Source organism: Juglans microcarpa x Juglans regia, chromosome 2D (assembly GCF_004785595.1).
Source record: "Juglans microcarpa x Juglans regia isolate MS1-56 chromosome 2D, Jm3101_v1.0, whole genome shotgun sequence".
In the NCBI taxonomy this organism is placed as follows: domain Eukaryota; kingdom Viridiplantae; phylum Streptophyta; class Magnoliopsida; order Fagales; family Juglandaceae; genus Juglans; species Juglans microcarpa x Juglans regia.
The window spans coordinates 40,780,003-40,804,780 of NC_054596.1; the positions used below are offsets into that span (position 1 = coordinate 40,780,003).

The window sequence follows — 24,778 nt, forward strand, 5'->3', positions numbered from 1 at the left end:
TATATCAGAAGTCCAAATTCAATAAAGGTAAAACTAATTATGGGAATAATTTGAAACTAAAGTCATATATTAACAAAGATGATAAGATATCTATTTGTTTTAACAGTAACAAACTGGATCACTTGGAAAAAAATTGTCGCTATAAAAAGAGGAAATATCAAGACAATGAACAACCAAGATCGCCTAACCCATAGGCTCATATGGTGCTTTCCGGGACCGACTCCGTTGGAGCCGATGAACGATATATAACCAAAAGTCCCTAAGTTTATTTGGCTTGTAGTGCTATTAATTGGATAGTAGACACAGAAGCCAATGTACATGTCACTTCTAACCGCAATATTTTTTCAATATATCAGGATACAAGCAGCATGAAAGTGACGATGGGTAACTCTACCTCTGCACAAGTATTTGGAGTAGGAAAAATTAAACTCAAATTAATGTCTGGAAATACTCTTCCTTTAAAAGAAGTATTTTACGTACCAGAGGCGAGGATAAACCTAATTAGTGGATTTTTACTTAATGGGGCAGGTTACACATTATTATTTCAATCCAATAAAGTTATTGTAACTAAATATGGGTCATTTGTGGGAAAAGACTATGTGGTGGTGGTTTGTTTGTAATAAATATTCAAAATAATGTAGTAGACAAATTTGATTCTAATAATAAATTTGCATTTTCTACATGTTCCTCTTCAATATGGCATGCTAGATTAGGCCATGTTAATTATCATAATGTTAAAAGAATGATGGATTTAGAGATTATTCCTAAAGTTCATGTTGATTTAGATGAAAAATGTTTAATCTGTGTTCAATCAAAACAGTCTAGAAAGCCATTTAAATTTGTTATAAGAAATTCATCGCCACTTGAATTGATTCATAGTGATGATTGTTATTTAAATGGTGTCTCCTCTAAAAGTGATAATAAATACTTCATTACTTTTATAGATGATATGTCTAAATTTTGTTATATTTACTTGATGAAAACAAAAGAAGAATCATTTAGTAAATTTATCTTCTATAAAACTGAAGTTGAAAACCAATTGGAGAGAAATATTAAAATTATTAGGTCTGATAGAGGATATGAATACTCCTCTAATCAATTGGTTCAATACTGTGAAGAGAATGATATTACACATGAGGAAACCGCTCCATATTCTCCTCAATCCAATGGTGTTTCTGAAAGAAAAAATAGAACCTTGGTAGATATGATCAAATGCATGCTCTCTAATTCCGGCCTATTTGAGCAATGGTGGGGGGAAGCAATACTTGCATCTTGTTTTATCTTGAATAGAGTACCATTTAAGGGATCTGATAAGATACTGTATGAACTCTGGAATGGTAGATCAATACCCAATATTAATTTCTTTAGAGTTTGGGGTTGTCTTGCAAAGGTTAATGTTCCAAAAACTAAGAAAAGGAAATTAGGTCCTAACACAGTAGATGCAATATTCATTGGGTATGCTAGACATAGTTTTGCATATAGGTTTTTGATTATCAAATCAGAAGTCCAAGGTATTGATCCCAACACCATCTTGAAGTCTAGGGATGCAACATTCTTTGAAGATCCATTTCCTTTCAAAAATAAGTTAGAAAGATTTTTATCTACAATAAGTTTTTCTTCCACCAGAAGTCAACCTACCATTATGTCTAATTCTGATAGTGCATCTGGATTAGAAAATGAACTTGGAAGAGGAAAACAAGTTACAAAGGAAAATGATTTTGGACATGATTTTTATACTTCTTGTATAGAGGAAGACCCGTTGACTTTCAAGGATGCTATGCTTTCCATTGATTATATTTTCTGGAAAGAAGCAGTAAATAGTGAGATGGAATCTCTTAAGAATGGTACTATTGATAAATTTAAAGATAGGCTGGTTGCAAAAGGCTTTATATAAAGAGAGGGTATCGATTATTTTGATACATATTCTCCTATTACTATAATAACTACAATTCGTGTTCTAATTGCTCTAGTAGCGATCTATAAACTTGAAGTCCACCAAATGGACGTAAAGACCGTATTTCTTAATGGCGATATAGAAGAAGAGATATACATGGATCAACCAGAAGGGTTTGTGGTTCCAGGATAGGAAAAGAAAGTTTGTAAACTTATTAAATATTTCTATGGTTTGAAGTAAGCCCCTAAACAATGGCACCACAAATTTGATGAAATAATTTTATCTTATGATTTCAATATAAATGAATCTGATAAGTGTTTATATACTAAAATAGTAAATGGTGCATGCATAATGCTATATCTTTACGTTGATGATATTCTCATCTTCGGTACCAATATAGATATTGTTATTAATGTTAAAAAATTTTTATCTAAGAATTTTGACATGAAAGACATGTGAGAGGCACATGTAATTCTTGATATTAAATTAATGAGATATCGTGATGGTATTAGCATAAATCAATCTCATTATATTGAAAAGATTCTAAAAAAGTTTAAGAGATTCGAATGCAAACCTGTCAATATTCCTCTTGATCATTGTTTGCATTTAAGTAAGAATATTGAAGATCCTGTGTCACAACTAATATATTATCAGATTATTGGTACGTTACTGTATATTGCTAATTCTACTAGACTTGATATTTCATATATTGTGAGTAGACTTAGCAGATATACTAGTAGATCTGATGATTCTCATTGGAAGGCATTAGAAAGAATTGTTAAATATTTGAAAGGAACCATGACATATGATATCCATTATTCTGGGTATCTCACTGTATTAGAAGCATACAATGATGTTAGTTGGATAACTGACACAATAGATCGTAAGGGAACGAGTGGATATATTTTTACTCTCGGTGGAACAGTTGTGACTTGGAGATATTCTAAGTAAACTGTGATTTCACGATCTACTATGGAAGCTGAATTAATAGTCTTGGATACTACCAGAGATGAGGTAGAGTGGCTTAAGAATTTATTATCAGAAATTCCACTAGTTAAAAAACCAATGCCAGCTATTTCTGTTCTTTGTGACAATCATGCAGTGATAAGTGTTTGTAATAATAAACACTTTAATCATAAGAGGAGACATTTGAGTATCATGCATTCTACGATAAGATATATGATAAAAAATGGATACCTGACTTTGAAATATGTAAAATTAGAAGATAACCTAGTGGATCATTTGACGAAAGGACTGGCAAAGTCAAAGGTTATATGTACATCAAGGGGATGGGATTGAAGTCCATTAATTAGGTCACCGGTAGCAGCAACCCAACCTTCCTGACTGACTGGAGATCCTAAGAAGAAAGTTCAATGGGAAGAACAAACTATTTGAGTGAATGGATATCACTATTAAAATATTATTATAAGTCATCCATAGGGTGTGAGTGCTACGAATGCAATAGCGAATGAAAAGTGAAATGCTTTGAATGAGTCTAAGACTAAGGTGAGATATTGAATTGTAGGTACCATTGGAGGACTCACCTATGTGAGTGTGACAGTGGGGCCACAATTTATGGTAATTGGGTTATTCCCTAGAGCGCTCATAAATCCAAGATACGGTACGAGACCTTTATGCACCACCTTGAAATGATCCTGATATATGCTATACTATGTGTGTTGTGTGGAGAAGCCTGAGTTAAAATATTCTAGTTCAAGACTTGGTTTACCATGAATCCTTCAGATGGAAACACGCTAACACTAGGTAGACGTTTAAAGTTGCAAGCTACATCTACTGATGCATAGTACTTAGTCCAAAGAAAATTGTATTATATTTTGTTCTTTAAAATATTTTAATCAGGTGGGGGATTGTTGGTTTTTAAACTTAGAAATGATTAAAATATTTGATGTAAAGTAAAAATAATGTGAACCATTACGTATGTTCAATGTATCGGTTTGGTTGTTTAAATTTAAATGAAAATGTGTCTTGGTAACTTGAACCAATGTATGCCTCTTGGGGATATGAGCCTTAACCACTTCCCAACCAAACAACTTTGGCGAATTATAAATATTTTCAATGTATTCTCTAATATTTGAAAAGTTGTGACTTCTTAAAAGTGTTTCTTCATTTTAGTTGTGACTTTTCACAAATACTATTTCATTTATATAAGTTGTGATTTTTCATAAGTACCATTTCATTTATGTGATAGTATCATTTCATTTAAATAAGTTGTAACTTTTCACAAGTGTCATTTCATTCTCTATAAATAGGGAATCCCAACCACAAATTCATTGACTCCAAATTCTCTACAAACATTACAGAAACACTTCCTCATTCCTTTTATTTTTCTTTCTTTAGATTTTGACTATTTTATATTGAGTTCGAGAATCTCTTTTTGTGTGCACCGACGAGGAGATTAATGGAAACTGACGTTGTTCTATTTTGGGAGTATGCTGTCAAGAAGCCTAGTACATGTTTAAAATTGGAGACGGCGGAATCTACTCTAAGGAAAGCGTCCATCACAACGTGCTTTAACACCGGGTTCTCTTTTTCTAATTTGTTCTTGTTATTTTACATATTCTCTAGTTTACAAAACATTTCAGAATATTTTCCAACAATACTTCGCACCATAATTCTGATAATTAAAATAAATAATAAATAAAGATTGGATCTTAATTAGAGAGGGTGCAAAGTATTACCTTTTTATTGTTTGAGGATATGTGACTCACAATATGTGTCTACATGACACTCACTCCACGACTTAGATTTCAAACACATATATTGAGATTATTATACTTTATCTATCTCTCTCGCATTAAAAAAATAAATTATTGGAAAAATATACTTTTGCACTCCTAAAATATTAAGAGTGTTGCACATAATTTTATTATCCAACTACTAAGTATTTTGCATATTACACCCTCAAACTATGAATACTGTTGGTTTTTAAACTTAGAAATGATTAAAATATTTGATATAAAGTAAAAATAATGTAAACTATTACGTATGTTCAATGTATCGGTTCGGTTGTATAGATTTAAATGAAAATGTGTCTTGATAACTTGAACCAATGTATGCCGCTTGGAGATATGAGCCTTAATCACTTCCCAACCAAACAACTTTGGTGAATTATAAACATTTTCAATGTATTCTCTAATATTTGAGAAGTTGTGACTTCTCAAAAGTGTTTCTTCATTTTAGTTGTGACTTTTCACAAATATCATTTCATTTATATAAGTTGTGATTTTTCATAAATACCATTTCATTTATGTGATGTGACTTTTCACAAGTACCATTTTATTTAAATGAATTGTAATTTTTCACAAGTGTCATTTCATTCTAGTTGTAATTTTTCACAAGTACCATTTCATTCTCTATAAATAAGAAATCTCACCCACAAATTCATTGATGCTAAATTCTCTACAAACATTAGAGAAATACTTCCTCATTCATTTTGTCTTTATTTCTTTGGATTTTGACTATTTTATATCGAGTTCGAGAGTCTCTTTTTTGTGTGCACCGATGAGGAGATTAATGGAAACTGACGTTGTTGTATTTTGGGAGTATGTTGTCAAGAAGCCTAGTACATATTTAAAATTGGAGGCGACGGAATCTACTCTAAAGAAAGCGTCCATCACAATGTGCTTTAACACCGGGTTCTCTCTTTCTAATTTGTTCTTGTTATTTTACATATTTTCTAGTTTACAAAACATTTCAAAATATTTCTCAACAATACTTCACACCATAATTCTGATAATTAAAATAAATAATAAATAAAGATTGGATCTTAACTAGAGAGCGTGCAAAGTATTACCTTTTTATTGTTTGAGGATGTGTGACTCACAATATGTGTCTACATGTCACTCACTCCAAGACTTAGATTTCAAACACATATATTGAGATTATTACACTTTATCTGTCTTTCTCGCATTAAAAATAAATAAATTATTGAAAAAATATACTTTTACACTAATAAAATATTAAGGGTGTTGCACATAATTTTATTATCCAACTATTAAAAATGGAACCATGCTCTCTCATTTCATTTTAACAGTTAAAATATATAAAAGAAAATTGATCAATTAATTCTTTGGAAAAGTGTAGAATGCCATTTTTAAATAGAAGGATTAAAATAAATTTATATAATTTGTTCTCATACCTTATATCTATTTTGTAATAAAAGAATTTTATAATTTAACGTAACAACACATTTATCTTCGTAATATCCCTTTGCAGATGAAATATTTTTATTTGAAGATTGCATTGTATTAAGTGTAAAATCATATTTATCAATGGCAATTTGCATGAGATCTTATTCCCGGATATCCCCTCGATCAATCACGCGTGATCAGTCTTGGATGCTCCCCATTCAAAAATTATTAAAGGTGCCAAATTCCTGATGATAAAATGTCCGATGGGTTAATTTCGTTTGGTTATATAAATTATTTATTTAAAAAAATAAAAAAATTTATTATAATAATATTTATTTTACTGTTTAACTTTCATATCATCTCGAGTAACCAAACACGATTTTCAAATAAAAATAAAAATAAAAATAAAAATAAAAAAACCTTACTACTCTCTCTCTATCTCCCTCTCTGTCTCTCTCTCCTAACCTAGACGCTACGCTCTAATCGGTGTCTCCCCAGCTCTCTCTGTGCGGAAGATTTCAAAAACTGATCTCTCTGTAAGTAGATTCAATCTCTAATATACTACAGATAAACTTCGTTTATTGTACGCTGTTTATTCTGTTCCTTTTTCCTCAATGAGTTTTCCCCCCTAGGGTTTCATATAAATACGTTAATAGGAGTGCGTATGCGTATTTGTGTATCCAAATGGTTCAGTGTCTGGAACTCGCTGTGTAGCTTTGAGGTTTTGTGTGATGATTGAATTTGGTTAACTTTTGATTTACATGTTAAATATGGGTAAGGACGGCGAAATGCCATATTAAGACTGAGAAATTGCATATTTTTGGCTTTAAGATGTAATCAGAATTGTAAAATTTTTAATACTTGGAAGTTGTTAAGTAGATTTGGAAAATTAGTCACAGTTGGGAAAGCTTGGATTTGCTGCATCAGTTTTTCATTCACAACTAGTTTTGTTTTTGGCAGTCATTTACATAAAAGAGTAGTTAACTTCATATACTCATAGTTTGATGAAAATGTAGATGAGGTGTAAGCAGCCAGTCCTTTTCTTATTTCTTTTTTTTGGGGGGGGGGGGGGGGGGGGTGTTCTTTAATATGTTCAATTATAGATGTACATATTAATTAGTTTCCATAGGTTGGTTTTTCCCAGGAAGCACTGAAATGGCTAATGAAGATGTAAATGAACACGAGTCAACTGATGCGCCCGAGAATATAGATCCTCCACAGAAAGAAGGATCTCAGATTGATTTGAAGGGAAGTGGTGAAAAAAAGTGGCCTGGATGGCCTGGAGAGAATGTATTCAGGATGTTGGTTCCTGTGCAGAAGGTTGGTGGCATTATTGGTCGCAAGGGAGAATTCATTAAGAAAATCATTGAGGAGACAAAGGCTCGGGTTAAAATCCTGGATGGTCCTCCTGGGACCTTTGAAAGAGCAGTGAGTTACTTTTTCTATAGATTTATAGTTATTGGGGGTTTATCATTATGTTTTGGGCATTTTTGTATTTGTTTCATTTTCTGTGTTTAAATTATCAATCATCTGATGTTCCCATATATTTTTACCGTATAATGGTTTGACTGATTATGTAACCTGCTTTTGATTTGTGAAATGAGTTAGAGTTGTTGCCAATAGCATTCTTGTTCTCATGTTTCTTGTGATATAAATGTGTGGAGTACTGAACTCATTTAACATAGCCTTAACTTCAGTTTAGTTGCGGAAACCTATGGATACTTTTTAACTAGTTGAGGTCGTTAATATGTATATTTTTCCTATGATAATCATGTGCTGGATCTCCCTTGACTAAAATATCCTTTCTTAACGTGAATTAAATAAAATCATGTTTCATCATGTGTCATTAGTTGGTCTCCATGACACGTGATGAAACAATCTTAAACACTTATCTCATCATTTTTTCTTAATAGGAGACACCTCTATCTTAAAAAGGATGACTGCATTCATCACCTAATCTTTCCTTGTAGTCCTACTCATCTATCTTCAAATTTCTTATTTTGTGTACGTTTATTAATAGGTAAATAACCATGTAAATCATGCATAAATTTGGATGGAAAACGCTTGACATGTGCAACGTGCATTTGATCAATGTGAAATGGGGAAAATTCTCTGAAGAGAAATTGGGACCCAAACTCACCATTTATGACCCTATCTATTAGTGGGATGAATCAAATGAGTTTAGTTCCTAGTTTCATTAAGGAGGGCAGCCGCGGGCGCTGGGTTGGGGGGGTGGGGAGGTTACCTTTTTTTTTGTGTTTCACTTTTACATCCACAGTTCTTGCAAAAAAAAGAAACTAGCAACTTGAACATGGGCCCAAATGATCATTTCCCAAGCACCAACATAACAAAATGGAAGAGAACCCTATAGCCAAAGTTGAGCAATTACTAGAATTGTCAGGAAGCTCTTATGGACCCAAGATCTAACCTGGTTGCGAGATGTTGCCATCTTAGCCCAAGGGACAGAGCCCTTCCAGGAAGGGTAAGGATTCTCTCAAATATAGAGTATGCCCTACATGCTACCTGTGTGCTAGGGTCTTGCCTTTTGTGTCTTTTAATAAAATCTTTGATTACTTATTAAAAAGAGTAGCCATTTTTTTTTTTTTTTTGATAGTTAGAAAGAGATCCAATTAGTTAAGATATGAGGTGTTTCAGACATTCCTGTCAATATAAATTTTTTGGAAGCCAAATTATCAAAACACCTTATATTTTGCACTAAAGGGATATCATTCATTTAAGATGAATTGGAAAAGATCCTATTGTTTCTGGGGGATCAGGACGAAACTTGGCTGTGGCGGACATGCTTTTTTCAGTGGTGAAGTGCGCAGCTTCCATAACTTGCAGCAATATTCTATATTGTAAAGAGCTTCTGTACTCTATTTGCATGTCTTTTTGCATAGACACCTAAAAGGAGAGTTTGATATTGCAGAAACAATGAATTCTCATAGGAGAACTCTTTTTGGGGTTTTCGAAAGGGGAAAAGAGACGATACAAAAACAATTGTAAAGGAGAAAAGAAGTAGAGGCACGGAAAAGAGAAAGATGAAAAAGTAGTTCTTTCTCATACATTTTCTTGTCTTCTTAAATCAGTTCAATACCCATCTGTTTTGTCCCACCCTATAATACCACATTGATTTCCTTTTGAAAACCTCCTCTTTATGAACAAAGACTGAGAGATCTTTGGATTGTCAAACAGTGACTGGATGGATAAGAGCATTCTGCACGTGATATATATGGTTTTTCTTTTCCTTCTCCACATTGTCTGTATAAGTTGGTCATTTTCTATTTCAGAGGTTCTTTGATTATTTTACATAGCAAATGTGCGCATGAATGAAACACTCTGAAATTTCAAATTAGGAGATTGGTTGCAGTAGTTTTAAGTTTGGTGGTGTGTTTGAAAATAGGGGGTATTTTTAAATGAAGATGTTGATACGTAACATCTCAATTAATGGGTGCAGTTTTATTGGTTTTTTTCTTTAACCTAATTAATATGTGCAGTGTTATACTCTAGAATTGTTATTGGTTTGGTATTGCTTGTTGGAAGTCCATGAAATAGATGCATGAAGCTTCTTGTTTGTAATGAAATCACTATCAGATGTTTGGAACAACCACTGCTATCAAATGTTCACAGAAGGACTAACTGTTTATGTTGATCTGAACGCAGTAACTAGCAACAGATGAACACTGTCATTTATAATAAAATATGTTCACTCAAATATTTAAAAGAGATGCCAAGAAAATTGGGTTACTTAATTTTTTTTAAATTGTAAAAGATAATAAGACTGAAGTTGAAAGGTGAAAAGAAATTAACAGAGGCTAAATCTAAAACAGACAAAAAAGTGTCTTTTGTCACAATAACCAAAATGAATGTGTGCAGGTTCTTCGCATATCTAAGGCAACAAATCAGTGAACAAAGTGGCTTCAAACTAGAAGAACCAAAGATCAAGTTTGCAGGGATCTGTTCTGAGCATTACAATTGCTGATTCTTTTTGTCTTAACAATCAGGATTACATTGTGCAGAATTTGGTATCGTGAAGCTTTCACTGTATCTGGTAACTACAGAACTTGGTCGCTGGTGTCTTGCTGGACACTGTTAAACTTTGTTCTAGGAAACTCTTAAATTGTCATCACTATGATCTAGTATTACTAACAAGCGTCACAAACTTGTTCCACATAATATTGAATTAGCCCAAACTAAGTGAAAGCAGAGTAATATAGCTTGTCAAAACATTGACTAAAATCTAGAATGTGAAATATGTCTCAATCCACTTTACCACTAGAGTGGCATAAGTAAATAGCTTATTAGTAGTCCTAAGAAAGTCATTTAAACATACAAGTTTTAACATAAATAGACAAAAGGTAAAATGCATACACAAAATATGCGAAATATTAAAATGCTTGTGTTCAAGATTTTATTCTTATCATGTCTTAATATGTATGCACCACTCTGGTTTTGGGGTCTTGGTTTTTCACCACCACCATGTCAAAAACCTTTAAATTGATAACGGAGTGGTTTCTTGCTAAGAAAGGTTGGAACACAGGTGTTGTATGGTTTTTGGTGATTGTTGTGTCAAAGCTTCTCCTGACCCTCCCCGCTCTCTCGCAAACCCCCAATTTTCCTTGTCCTTGTGGACTACATTAATCAATTTTAGTCATGTGTTCCTCAAGTCTCCTGTATGTGGCACCTTAATGACAGTTTCACAGTCTTAGCACTGTGGTGGTTTTTCATCTACGTATAGTGAAATTCTTTTAGTTTGATGTATTGTTTGGATGATTAGACAGATCAGGATGGGATGGAACACTTCTTTCCAGTATTATAACATAGATTATTAATTGTGTTGTTGTAAGAAGCTAATTTTGTGTTTCAATGGATTAAAAGGTTGAATAAAGTTTTGGTTTTTCTTTTTCTGTCTTCCATGAACTTCATGAGCCACAGCTGGATGTTTTGTCTCGTAAGAATCATGGTTTGCTAATGTTGCTATCTTCACTGTGTGATTCTCTTGCCTTTTGTAAGGTGATGGTTTCTGCTAAAGAAGAGCCAGATCTCCATCTTTCTCCTGCCATGGATGCTTTATTAAGAGTTCATAAACAACTTGTCGACTTAGACACTGACCCTGCTCATGCTGTATCTGGTGCCATGGGCACTATTACTACAAGGATTCTAGTGGCAGATATTCAGGCAGGAAGCCTAATTGGGAAGCATGGCTCCACTATAAAGTCTATTCAAGATGCTTCTAATTGTACCATCCGTGTTCTTGGTGCAGGTAATCTTGCAAAATATTATTTCCATACAAGAATGTTACATGTTTTTTCTTCATTGAAGATTTTGAGACAATGTAGTTGCATTCTTTGGGTTGTGAGAATTGCATTTGTTGGTTTTTCTGTGCTGCCAAAGATATGAGGGACTCAATTTAGTCCGTCATAATGTTGATAATTTGACTGTTAAATGTATATCACAGAAAGGCTGCTTCAATGTCCTGAATTTTATCATAATTTACCGCAGAAAACCTGCCAACTTTTTCTCTGCAAGATGATAGTTTAGTTGAGATACAAGGGGAACCCACTGGTGTGCACAAAGCAGTTGAATTGATTTTGAATCATCTCAGGAAGTTCTTGGTTGACCGCAGTATTGTTGGGGTATTTGAAACTCAAGTAAGTTTCTTCCTTGAGTAATATAGGATTAGAATTCATGTGAGACCTGGTAGGAAGTTATGTAAATGTGCTTGAATCAAATGTTTTTGCTTCTAGAAAAGTTGAGATGTAGAGTTTGACCCATTTTCTCAGCCAAATTACATTTTCTTTTTGCAAGAGTATTGTGGGCTTAGGGTGGGTAGCTTTGATTGGTTTTAGGCAGTTGTTAGATTTTTTCTAGTCGCCCACCTATTTTGACATGTATAATTGTTTCTATTGGTCAGATGCAGATGCCAAATGTCCGAGCGAATCAGAATGTTCCTCCACACCAATCCTGGGGCCCACCTACTCAAGGTTTTCCAATTAGTGATGGTGCTGGACCTGGTTTTGCTCCTAATACTCAGTATATGCAGCTGCCTCCACATCATAATGAAAATTATTACCATCCTGCTGAAATATCTCCTTTGGACAGTAAGCATCGTCAGGGGCCTCCTATGTATGGAAGGGATGCTTCTGTGGGGCTTCGTTCGTCAATTGGGCAGCCACAACAACCAGTGGATACGAAGGTTCTTTCTGCTTGCTATGATCTTGACTACTTTTAAGAATCTGACTTGGGTAATCACTATGATATTGTTACCTTCGAGTTGAAATCCAAAATCTTTGATAATAGAGCAAATGACAAGAAATGACAGATTTTTGGATTTTATCTCACTTTTGATCTTTTTGGTTGAGGAGTCGTCTTCTGTAAAATTTATACCTATCAAGTGTTTTTGGTTGAAGGGTAAAACTTGTTATGCATGCATTTCCACCACATGCATCTGCTTTCCTTTGGCTTCGACTCTCATAAATAAGGGATTGGGCTGGATGGTATTGACGCTAGAGGTCCGGACCATAATTCTTTAAAGCATCATTGGGCCAGAACTCTCCTTTTGTGGCCCACATAGTTTTTGTCTTTTCTTTTTTGCTGAGGAAAACTGCTTTATTCGTATTGCTGCTGTGAAAATGAACGTTTGGTGTGATGTCAATTATTCAATCTGCTTTATAACTAGCACCTTAGTGTCACGTTAAATAATGTATGAAAACATTCCAAATTAGGGGGTTTGTTCAGTAACTTTAATCACACAAAAATTACAAGTTGCAACTGATTTTTTTTATTTGTATTTTTCTCCTCCTAAAAACCCAGAAAGAGAATGGCAGCAGGGAGGCAGGGGGTTGGCTTCTTCTATCACAAGAATATTTATATATTATGCTGTTTAATTCTGTTGTGTAGGTTATGCAACACATGCAAATTCCTCTATTATATGCAGATGCTGTAATTGGTAAATCTGGTGCGAATATAAGCTACATTCGTCGTGCAAGTGGGGCAAGTATTGCAATACAGGAAACAAGGGGTGTGCCTGGGGAGATGACTGTTGAAATAAATGGATCGGCTTCACAAATACAAACAGCTCAACAGTTAATTCAGGTATACATTACAATTCTTGTGGTTGTAACATGTGCAATGCTTGCCTTTATTCTCTTGTTTCTTTCAGTTTAATTAGTATGATTTTGTTTGTTTGCCAGTCTTATTTTTATTTTATGATGGTTATTTTCTTATCTGCACTTTTTAGTACTTTGAATTTTTTCCTTGATTTGGTACTGGCATGAAATCTGAAGTGGTATTTGCTTTCTGTTTTTCAGTTGTATGTTTTACTTGTTTTGTTGAAATAGATAATAGGTAATTAGAGTATGAATGGATATGATTTTTCTAGATGTAGTTTAGCCGTCGTGTTAAAGTTTGTCTGTTTTATAGTGACAGTTTTCATGCGTTTTCGTGCTGTGTTCTAGTTTTTACTTGTGAGACTCAGATGTATTTATGAAATATGAAAACGTAACTATCTTTTTATTTCCTGAACAGAAGAGAGCCTTCCCATCTGCGTGGTGGGAGATGAGGGAGGATAGACCCCTTTTTTTCACAAAACTTTTGTTTTGACCAATGTTTGACGAGTCTTTTTTTTTTTTCTTCTGAACTAAACATAGCTGGTTTTGAAATCTATTTTTGATATCAACTGCCGATACTTCAATGTTGTTTGAGTATAGGTTTCTGGTTACCATCATGTGATGCATGTCTGTCTCTCGCTGGTGCTTTACCTTTACCTGAAAACCCCTTACTCCTATATGCAATGATGCAGAATTTCATGGCCGAAGCTGCAACCTCTACGCAGAATCCAACCGGGAGATCAACCAACCAGGGTTATAATGCTTATCCGGGGCATGCTGCATATGCATCTCCTCAGGCCAACACTGGTGGACACACAGGCCATGCTGCAACTGGCCCTGACTTCGGTTTGGCGTATGGCAATAGTTATGGTTACTGAGAAACCGGTGCGGTTTTTGTTGGTGTGTGTTCAGCGTTGGACACATCAATATGTTCCTGAATCTGATGACATTCTGTCTTCCATTTCTTAATACATGAACCAATGTGTTTGGCCTTTTTAGCTTCGGTCACAATACCCTCTTGCTTTTATTGCTACTTTGGTCCTCCAATCAGGTCTACTTTATTTTTTCGTTGACAGCGAAGGAACTCGCGAAATCCGCACAGAAAGCTCATCATTCTTTCTTTCAAGATGAATGTTGGAAGGCGTAAGTAAGCCTTTGCTTGCAACGCATATCTAAAAACATAATGATTCCTGAAGAAAGTTGTTCAAACGACTCGAAAAAAGCAGTTTCACTTTATTGATTACTGATTTCATCTAACCACCTACTCACTTTCTCCATCTTTGCACTCATATTAGAAGCTTGCTCGGTAAATAAGCAAAATAATGCCATTCTTTGTCCAAAATTTTTCTACTAATGCGGCACAATGCTATTCATTATCTCAATTTTCATCTTCTTATCATCTCATAATGTGGCATTAGATAATTAGAGACTATTTATTATATTTCACTTGTGAATCTATTATCTAATGTCACATCATGAGATAATAAGAAGATGATGAGAAAATAGATGAATAAATTTTTTCTTTTGGAAAATGCTTCTCCCATCTGATTGTGCTTTTTTTTTTTTTATATATATATATATTTTCTTTATTTATTCATTTATTTAATGGTTAAGAAAGTGTTTTTTAATAAATTTGTATTGTTTTTTTCAAAATGTCTAAAGGAATTTAAAAATTATTTAGAAAAAAAAAGAAAAAAACAATTTGCACTATCGGTACTATGCAAAGGTCACATTTCTCAATGCCCTAGCATTGTCCTTCTATTTTATTGTCTGTGCTGGCACATTTTGGTGGTGATTACGTTGTCATAATACGGATTATCTAGAAATAACATCATCAGTGTCACAAGTTCGAAGATGCAAGTAAATATATACAAATCTCAAATCCTCCGCAAATGCCATTAAACTAGATGAAGTCTGACTTGTGAGATGGATGAAAAATAAGGAAAGCATTATAACGTAATTAAAAGCAAAAGAGGGGAGTTGAGCTCTATAGAAACAATGCAATAGCCAATATTTAAAACAAACAATGGAGTGGACATGTGAAGCTGTCGCCTATCTAAGCTGAATATTTCTATAGAGAATCCTATGAAATAATTAAGGAAAAAATTCTGAAAACAAAGGCAGCTAAAAACTAGAGCTAGACAAATCTCTCTCTATATAGGTGCTGCACATGTTGTTCGAAAATGGCCAGTCTGATTGCAGCGGCTGCAATGCACAACGCGTTTCACACGACCACCATCCTCTGAACGAACTCGCCGTTTCCTTGGTCGTCCAGGTGGCCGGAGTGATTTTGGCGGGTTTATGACCACCTCAACATCTTTATCCCCGTCATTCTGAAATACCTCTGACGTCTTCCACATTGTTTTATCTGGGATTGGGTGTATCGTTTGTGAATATGCCTTGCGATAATTTGCCACTGTGAAACAACTTTCAGTAAATCGATAAACATTCTGCCTGCAAGAAAGAAGAGCTGCCACAGCATGAGCACAAGGCAGCCCACAAAGTTGCCATCCACGACATGAACAGCAACGGGTTCGAATGTCCACTATATGTGAGCCTTCATGTGATATGACTTCAAATTCAGCTTCATTTGCTCGGAGCACTTGGTAGTTATGTGCACACTCAATGGCATCTGACACGCGCCGTTCGGCAGAAGGAACAAGTATAGTTGTCCACTGCATGCTTGCTTCACGGCGCTCATTAAACCAAGTCATCAGCTGCCGACGAATGTACTCCATCATTTGAATGATTGGAAGCCCAGAAGCTTCAACTATCCAAGTAGTCAAATATTCAGCTATATTAGCTGTCAGATGGCCAAATCTTGTTCCCTCAAAATACGCAGTGGCCCACAAGCGAGGTGGGATTCGTCGAATCCAATAGGCAGCATCCTGTGAGATCTCTTCAATCTCAAGGATTTTGGCTTCAAACTCAATGATAGTGAGAGCATGAGCAGCCTCCCAAAGAAGATTGATGAGAATGGCACTGTTGAACTCCTTCTGGAAACTGTCACTAAGATGGTGCATGCAAAACCCATGGAAAGCAGTTGGGAAGTTTGCTTCTACTCCATCCACGATTGCTTTCTTCCTATCAGACAAAAGTGTAAGCCTTGGCATGTTCTCTGCATTAATTTCAAGCAGGTTATGCAGCTCAGAAAGGAACCACATCCAGTTATCATCATTTTCCTCATCAACCACCCCAAATGCCAAAGGAAACAAAGCACCATCTCCATCAAAACTAGAGGCAAAAAGTAACGTCCCAAGGTATTTGCTTTTCAAAGGAGTCCTATCAAGTCCTATAAATGGCCGGCATGCATTTAAAAACCCATAAATTGATGCTTGAAAGGAAATAAATAGGCGTTGGAAACAGTTATCATCAACAGGATTCCCATGAACGAACGCCATACTTCCTGGATTTTTCATTCTTATCTGGTCACAATACTGGGGAAGCAGACGATAATCTTCCTCGAATGATCCGCGAACTGAGGCCATGATTCGCTCCCTCCCCCTCCATGCTTGCTTGTATGATAATGCGATCCCATGGACCCGGTGTATCTCTTCTAATATCTCCTTCGGTCTATAATTCGGATTTTCCCTCAGGCGCTGTTCAACAGACTCTGCAACCCACTGCACTGAGGCTTGTTGATGACCGAGATGGGTAATTCCACCACAGGTATGTGGCTTATGGATGGTTCTAATTGTGAAGGTAGGAACACCTGGAAGCTTTGCAGCATGAATTCGCCAAGGGCATCCCTCACTTGCACATTTGGCAGTAAAACGAGTTTTGTCAGACTTGATTGTCTGCATCTCGAAGCGAAGAGCAATGGCTGCATCCCTCAGTGCTCTTCGGCAACTATGGACATCAGAAAACTCTTGTCCAACAGTCAGTTTGACATCAGAATCCAAAACTAGGGCTCTGGACTGGAGGACAGGAGTACCAACTAGCTCAGGTGCCATATCTGAGACAGGTACGATACCCATCTCATGATTCTGGTCCACAGCTAGATCTAAGCTCACCTGAAGATCATGGTTTTCTACAACAACCAACCCATGAGTATCACATAAACCAAGGGCATGATCCTGAGCTGTATGAGCCAATTCATCATTATGGTTTTCAGCATCAGTAAGTTCTTGATCAGCTACATAATCTTTATTTCCGTCCAATTCTAAACCATCTTCTTCACAATTTGCAACATCTGCATGTTGAGGAGCCATTCCGTGTTCATATGTCAACCCAAGAGCTAGTCCATGGGTATGTCCTAAACCCAAGCCATGGTCATGGCCGTCACCTAAGTCCATGTCAATATCATGGGTCTGTTCAAACCCTGAATTATGACCATGGCCCATGATGAGATTGTTATTATGCTCTAGTGCCAAATGATGATCCAGCATCAATGACAAAATCCCAATTTTTCCTGAGAATCAAGTCATGGTTCACCATAACAAATCTAACAGTTAACAATTAATGCAACCCTGTTAACGAAATCAAAAGCTCAACTTACAGCCAAAAGAATTTTGTTCTTTAATATGTGTTTTTCCAATTAGACCTGTCCAGAAAATAAATACTTATGGATCTTTTCTGTTTCCTCCCACGCAGGGCACAAACATATATATATATATATATATATATATATATATAAATAAAAAATTCGGGATGCTGTTACTGGACACCCAGTGCCAATAAAAAAAAAAGAGCCAAAAACAAGGTCATAATTATTGTATCGAAAGAGATTTACCTAAAACTACATTCGCAACATGCGTTTTTGCTGTCCACCCGCGTTTTCCTCCAGCAGAGAAATCTTGTACGAATTAAGCTGAACAAACTGATAAATAGAGAGATACTACCGGTAAACACAAAGTTCATGAAGAGAAATTGAACTTGCAAAGAAGCCACATTAATATTAGAAACAAATTCATAACATTCAAGAATCTTAATGTTTGTCATTATTTAGGACTAGACACTAGTTGTGTTTCTTTTTCTCCGAGAAATCAAAAGATATATAGAGTCAAAGTTTCCATGACGCTGCGAAGCCTAATGAAATTACGCAACCGTTCGATTTACATTGGTTTTACTTTTCTTTTCAGTGGGTACATGTAACTAGTAACTGGGTTGAGTTAAAAGTTCTATTCACTGCGAAGCCAAAAGCAATACAATTTTATTTCCTTTTCGTTAAATTTCTAGGGACCCAGACAGAAAAAACTTTCGCTCAGATAGAGAAAAAAGAGCACAATGAAGAACTCACGTTTAACAGAACCTTCCCGGAAACAAGCTTCAAGAGAACCCTGCAAAATAAATAAATAAATCATTAATTATGAAAGAGTCGATTTAGAAAAATAAAGTGAAAATGAAGGAAAAAGCGTTAATATCATTTAAGAAAAACTGCGGGAAAAATGAATGAGAGAGAGAGAGAGAGAGAGAGAGAGAGTTTGAGGGAAGGGTGGTGGGGGGTTTTTTAGGGTTAAAGAGGGGAAAACCTGAAAGATGAAGGGCAGAGAAGGTGAAGACAGAGAAATTTGGAGGGGCAAAAGGTTTGGGCTCGCCTGCTCAGATTCGAGGGTATTTACGTCATCCTGTTGTCCCTTTCGTACCATTTTATACCATTCCTTTTATTTTTTTTACCCACATTATTATCAAAAATTCTATTCATCACACATCATCTACTGCACATCACACATAATTTTTTAATTTTTAATTTTTTTATCAAATATATAGTATATAAATAATGCTTAAAAAAATTCAATTAATTTAAGAAAAATAAAACAAATAAAATTAAAAAAAATTAAAATAAATATAATGTGCAGAGATGATAAATAACAAAACTTTATTACTATTATTATTTTTTGGGTTAATATACTGTATAACCCCATTATAATAATAATTAAAACGAATTTTCGTAATTTACAGCTTCTCTTAAATTTGTAGAAATTATTTTATATATTGAAATAATTTTGAGAGAAGCCACTGTTTGGGAGCAGCCACTTTGCACACCCTATGTGACATCATCCCAACCATCTATCTGGAGAGAAGAAGTTAGTAGATTGTAGTGTGTGCATTGTGTACACCATTACAGTGAATACTATATAACACTACTCTTATATATTTAATTAAGTAATCTAAATTTTCCATGGCTCTCGTCATACAATAATAAAAGAACGGAAAAATTTCAATCCAAAGTTACCAAGTTCTTATTTAAGAAATAATTTAAATGAATTCCTTCCAACTTTAAGGGGATTGTTTGGTCACAGAAGACATGTAGTTTCAGAAGTATGATCTTATATTGACGTGGGAAAAGAGGAAAAGTCCGAGTTCGCACACCAACTCGGGACCAATGCCGACATGTATGACATTCATTTAATGAAACAATACGAATTGAATGCGAAAATAATTTTTCAAGACAGAAGACATTTTTTTTCTTTCAAAATTTTTTTTCTTTTGTTTTTTTTCAATAAAAAAAAAACTATGTTCGCGTTGGTACTCGATTTGGTGCGCCAAACCATTTGAAACTAACAAGCCTCGGGAAAAAATAGCATTACAATACCGACATTACACAAGGAAATTCTGGCATCTGCTTTGGAAGCATTCATGCTGCAATGGTGCAAAAAAAAAAAAAAAAGAAAAATGAAAGATCTTTACAACGCATGAAAAATGCTGCTTGCAGAAACCCTGGTCAGATGTAAAGCTCTCGGTGCTATAATGGTAAAGCAACACGATCACCAAAATCCTTGGTGAAAGAAAACATTAGGGCTCTCCAACCATGTTAACACCTTCAGCCATGCTTTGCTTTAGCCAAAAAGTACCTCCTCCGTTTTGGTCGATATGAGTCCAATCTGTGTTTAGTGTCCCACTCGTGGCAGTAGAATTTTGAATGCAACCAAACCCAACAGAACTGATAGGATTGAAATAGTTCCAACACAATCATGTCCATTGCTGAAAAGCTACTGTGCATCCTAATCTCTCAAGATAGCACTTTTCCATCAGCGCTTAAAGAATTAAGCTTTGGCAGCAATTCGGAGACCACCTTCTGTAGCGCAATGTGTTTCAGCTGGTTGTTTGTTCCATTTACGACAACTTTTGAGAGGAATGTAATTTCTTGAGAGTCCAAATTTTCAGGAAGCATTTCTTTCCAAAATTTATCATCCTCATTGAGGTCAGCCACCTTCATTAGTTCTATGACTTTCTCCAAGGTTGCTACATTCCTACCTGCACCACAACCCATTGCTGTTGCAGCACCAACTGCATTTGCGATTGCTAATGAACTAACCATGGGCATATTGTGTATGAAACCAAATGCAATAGCAGCCACAAAACTATCTCCACACCCAACAGTGTCAATGACGTTCACCTGATCACATCGCAGCTGATATTAGGTAAGAAAGGAAGATGGAAAAGAGATTCAGACGGATCAGAATCATAGGCCCCATGGTGTGGATGGATCTGGATCTGGACTTCTTCATATTTTTGGAGGAAAAACTATTTTGTACTATTTAGTTAACATAATAGGTTGAAACAAAATATATCAGACAATTGTGTTCAATGCATGTCCAATTCCAACTCTTGGGGTTTTATATTATTATTATTTTAACAATCTTAACATGATTTGTCACAAAAGCCTTCCACTATGGTGTGACAGCAAGAAAAACGAAAAATATTTACTTTTATATTGATCCTGAAGAAAAAAAACTGAGTGCCCATTATTAACTGAAACTAGAGGCTGTTCTAGGGAGCACAAACACAACGTTCAACAACAGTAATTAACATAGTGGCATCAAATAAGTTCAAAAGAAACTTATGAAACATCACAAGAGAGTGTGCTTGGATTGTAAATAATACCTTGAATGCAGGAGCACAAGATATACTTGACATGGTTATTAAAATTGAACCCCTTGATCCCATCTTAACAATCACCCATTTTGTGCGCACCCCTTTCTTGAGCAACTCCTGTCCTGCTATTATTGGATTTTTTATGCCAGTCAATGCTTCAGCCTGGTAAATCATTGACACAAGGGGACTGGATTAGGAAACAATTATCTAGTTTACTAGAAACAAACACAATTTTGCGTGTTAATTCAGAGATCGAAATCAGAAGGTTCGTTACTACGACGAGAGGCACTCCAAAGAGGTAGTGACTAAAGAAAAAGTTCCTTGTGCTAAGTCATAACTTGTTCCACACCAACATGATTCAATATTTCCATTAAGGCGAGTGGAACTTTACAATCCTAATAAATCAACAGTACAATGTAATCTTTTGGTATTCATTGCAAGGAGTACTCATTAAAATACAATTATCCCATCTATGCAATTAAAAGTCAATCAATTGTGAGCTTCTCAGAAATATCAAAATGCCATAGATATTACCACTCCTGCCCCAATACTTGGAAAAAAAAAAAAATTAGGACCATATGGAAACTATCTCAGTATGTTCTGAACAACTGATGAAATTGAGCCAACCCCCACTACCCATCAAAATGAGCCAACTCTTTCAGTCCCACTTACATCAAAATTTGGTTCCAATATAATCACCAAAAGCTTGTGCGGACTAATTTCTATAATTTCATGACTCAAATTAACTTAATAGCCACTGCAATTAAATCACATTAAAAAACGCAGGTAGAAGTACTAAGAAAGATATGTTAGAAATGACAGAAAGGCTAGAAAAGATAGAATGGCAAAAAAGAAATACATGAGGGTGATCCTGATTAATCAACGAGGTTCTTGACCAATTGGGATAGCTATGTCTAGACACCTGAGTGTTGACTCATTGATATAGACCAACCAAACAGAACGGAAACTACGGTATAATGATCAAGCCATCCACTGATATATGAAATGTGATCAACATCTACCATGCCCACAGATTGCCTAGCCTAACAAAAATGTTTAGCATAATAAGTGACAAACTGACAGAAAGAGGGTTAAGGCATTTTGGACATGCATAAAGAAAACTAATGTCTACAACACAAGGTTCAATGCATTTCAAATTGGAGGCGCTCTAAGGGCGTGAGAACAACCAAAAAGGACTGAAGATCAAGGAATAGATGACAAGAGCGATACTGGCTTTAACCAGAAACAGAAATGATCTTGAGAGAAGAGTGGCAGACTAACATCATATTTTTTGCTTTTAAAAGAAGTACATTTATTACCACAAGACATTGGAAGTCAAGAGGTACATGGCAACAGAAACTGAAACATGAAAGAACACACAGACAGACAAATAACCCAACAAACAACAACAATAACAACAACAAAATTAAAAGATCATCTCATAACATCAAGCAAAGTTATCAGTCAAACCTCATCAGATGTCAGAAGGAGAACATCACTCATTCTCAAACACTGGCCAAGTGCCCTCTGTTCTTCAGGTGTTCCATTGCAAAGGCTCTTTCCACGTGGTCCTGGATCAAAGAAAATTGATGTGCCAACCTCAACAGCAAACTCTAGAGCTGAGGTAATCAGCTTGGGAGAAAGCTCGTCAAAACCGTAACCATTACAGAAGAGGATCTTTGACTTCTTGACAGCCATCTTTACATCCTCAGATAGTCTGCTCAGCCAACTGAATGCAGGCTCCTTGCTAAAATCAGCTCGACTGATAAACATATTAGGTTCATTCAGATACAACTCGTTGACAAGGGACATGTTCAGGAAGCTTCTCAAAAGCATAGAAAGTTTATATATAAATATGAGTTCAATATTTTACCTGCAAAATCCATGTCTTTGCAAAGGGTCCACTAAAACCCAGCAAAGAAGTGTTTCATAAGAGGCACTGAGATCATCAACAACATCAGTATCTTCACTCATCCCAACGATACTAATTCCCTCATCGCGAAGCACATCTAGGAGGAAATTCCCGTAAAGTTCATTACCCACATGACCAATTGAGACACAACGAAGTCCCAGTCTTGCTGCTGCTATTGCCATATTGCAATTACCACCAGCTTCCCAATATTTCTGTATACGCAAATACCGTATATTCAACGTCCAAAGCATTAGCAGCTGAGGCAAGTGATTAGTTTTATACCAAAAAAAAAACCAACAAACGGTAGAAAATTAACACCCAAAATATTAGCTCCAAGAAACATTCATAATATTCGATACAAATTTAAAAAACCATAAGATTTTTAGATTTATATTTGTGAATCCTGATTCATCGCATTCAAATTCAAACATCGTAGTCACATCTGTTTCAACGATTTTAACAAAACAAGCTGAAGATTTAATCAAATCCAGACAAAATTAAGTTTAAACACAACAGTTAAAACCACTTCGATTTTATTTTAAGGAAAAAAAAAAATACAAGTAGAAATCCTATGCCCTGAGACACGAAAAATAAATCGATCAATTAGAATTTTGAACACATTTTACATTTACAAGTTTAGTACATACCTCTCTAAATATTTCATTTTTATGTGTAAAAATGCTTCAAGAATAGAAAGTTAGAAGTTAGAGAATTTGACAACAGAGAACCGAAATCCAAACCTTATCGGGCGGTGAAGCCGATAACCGGTCCATATAAGCCTTGCGGTCATGGAGGTTTTTCGGGGGCAACTTGGGAACGCTGAGCACAATATCTACGCAGAGATTTCCCAAGGTCGCAACGTCTATATCTTTGACTCCGACGCCCCTCAGTTTCCAATCCTGCTGCACGACACCGTTCTTAGAACCGGAGCCGTGCTCCGGGGGAGAGACTTGGATTCCGACGCCTCTGCAACTGAGGACGGATCGCGGGATTGGCGGGATAATGGGGTGGGCCAGCCTAGGGCTCTGAGGGGAAATTGGGAGTAGGGAGGGTCCATGGTAAGGGACTGGGGTTTTGAGAGTTATCAGGTGGAGGAGAGGCATTCAGAGTGGAAGAATAAAGATTTAAGAAGGAAGAAAGAAACAGTGAGTGTCTGTGAGAATCACTGAAGAGGCCTTAAATAACTTTGCAAAAAAAAAAATACTAAAATATTATTGGAATTTTCTTTATGGGTTTTAGATTTGAAAGGTTTATATCATATAAATGCAATAATAATAATGTATGATGAAAATGGAATGGCTGTGAAGTCTTTCTCCAAAGCAAGTGGAAATGTGGGGATGCTCAGGGAAAAAAAAAAAAAATAAATAAATAAAAAATAAAAGAAAAAGAAATTAGAGAGTGTGGAGGAATCTTTGTTAATTTATTTTTTAACCAAGTTTGACAATATTCGATAAATCCTTCTTTTTTCTAAATATAAATAATACCTGCTAGTTAACAACCCCCACCAAAAAAGAAAAATAAATTATACATGTACTTAAAATTTTGGGGGCATGCTATGAAACCATCTCTATATACAAACAGAGCCTAAAAGTTTGTCCACGATCGATTGGAGGTCCAGAGTCAAGACATAAAATGCATATTCTAAAATAGACTTTCATTGCAGCCGTCAATTTAAGAATATGTTCTTTATTCTATGATGGTGGTGGCTGTGAATCTTTGAGATGGAATAACTAACGAAAAGAAATCCAAGTTGCATACCAAATTGAAGGGGTAAGGCTAGCAAAAGCATATATATTCGTTTCTAGCAAGCTCTCTACTCCATCACCCCATTCTTTTGCAGCTTCATATTCCCGTTTCTGGGATATCCGATCCCCCAAAAACTTCAATTCTCTTC

General features: G+C 35.5%; 3 protein-coding genes across 6 annotated transcripts; 1 reads left to right on the forward strand and 2 right to left on the reverse strand.

Annotated features, from left to right (window-relative positions):
- The first annotated feature begins 6,428 nt into the window (after positions 1-6,428).
- On the forward strand, positions 6,429-14,152 carry LOC121250203 (flowering locus K homology domain-like). Of its 2 annotated transcripts, none has more exons than XM_041149224.1 (7): positions 6,429-6,581; positions 7,190-7,473; positions 11,059-11,308; positions 11,548-11,696; positions 11,960-12,241; positions 12,946-13,140; positions 13,847-14,152. In XM_041149224.1, the coding sequence occupies exons 2-7, from the start codon at positions 7,201-7,203 to the stop codon at positions 14,030-14,032; spliced, it is 1,335 nt and encodes a 444-aa protein (XP_041005158.1). In that variant the 5' UTR covers positions 6,429-6,581; positions 7,190-7,200; the 3' UTR covers positions 14,033-14,152. The 2 variants fall into 2 exon arrangements, with proteins under 2 accessions (XP_041005158.1, XP_041005157.1); XM_041149223.1 differs by having other exon boundaries at positions 6,433-6,581; positions 7,175-7,473.
- A 994-nt stretch (positions 14,153-15,146) lies between these two features.
- On the reverse strand, positions 15,147-18,694 carry LOC121250140. 3 transcript variants are annotated; one of them, XM_041149088.1, is made up of 4 exons: positions 18,626-18,694; positions 18,394-18,433; positions 17,887-17,973; positions 15,147-17,565 (listed from the first exon to the last, which is right to left on the reverse strand). In XM_041149088.1, exon 4 carries the CDS (start codon positions 17,540-17,542, stop codon positions 15,308-15,310), a length of 2,235 nt encoding a protein of 744 aa, XP_041005022.1. In that variant the 5' UTR covers positions 17,543-17,565; positions 17,887-17,973; positions 18,394-18,433; positions 18,626-18,694; the 3' UTR covers positions 15,147-15,307. The 3 variants fall into 3 exon arrangements, with proteins under 3 accessions (XP_041005022.1, XP_041005023.1, XP_041005021.1); XM_041149089.1 differs by lacking the exon at positions 18,626-18,694 and adding an exon at positions 17,653-17,697 and having other exon boundaries at positions 18,394-18,588; XM_041149087.1 differs by lacking the exon at positions 18,626-18,694 and having other exon boundaries at positions 18,394-18,601.
- A 1,145-nt stretch (positions 18,695-19,839) lies between these two features.
- LOC121250527 (fructokinase-1) lies at positions 19,840-24,056 on the reverse strand. Its single transcript, XM_041149656.1, has 5 exons — positions 23,625-24,056; positions 22,846-23,096; positions 22,443-22,734; positions 20,982-21,134; positions 19,840-20,493 (listed from the first exon to the last, which is right to left on the reverse strand). The coding sequence occupies exons 1-5, from the start codon at positions 23,985-23,987 to the stop codon at positions 20,107-20,109; spliced, it is 1,446 nt and encodes a 481-aa protein (XP_041005590.1). The 5' UTR covers positions 23,988-24,056; the 3' UTR covers positions 19,840-20,106.
- Positions 24,057-24,778: the final 722 nt, after the last annotated feature.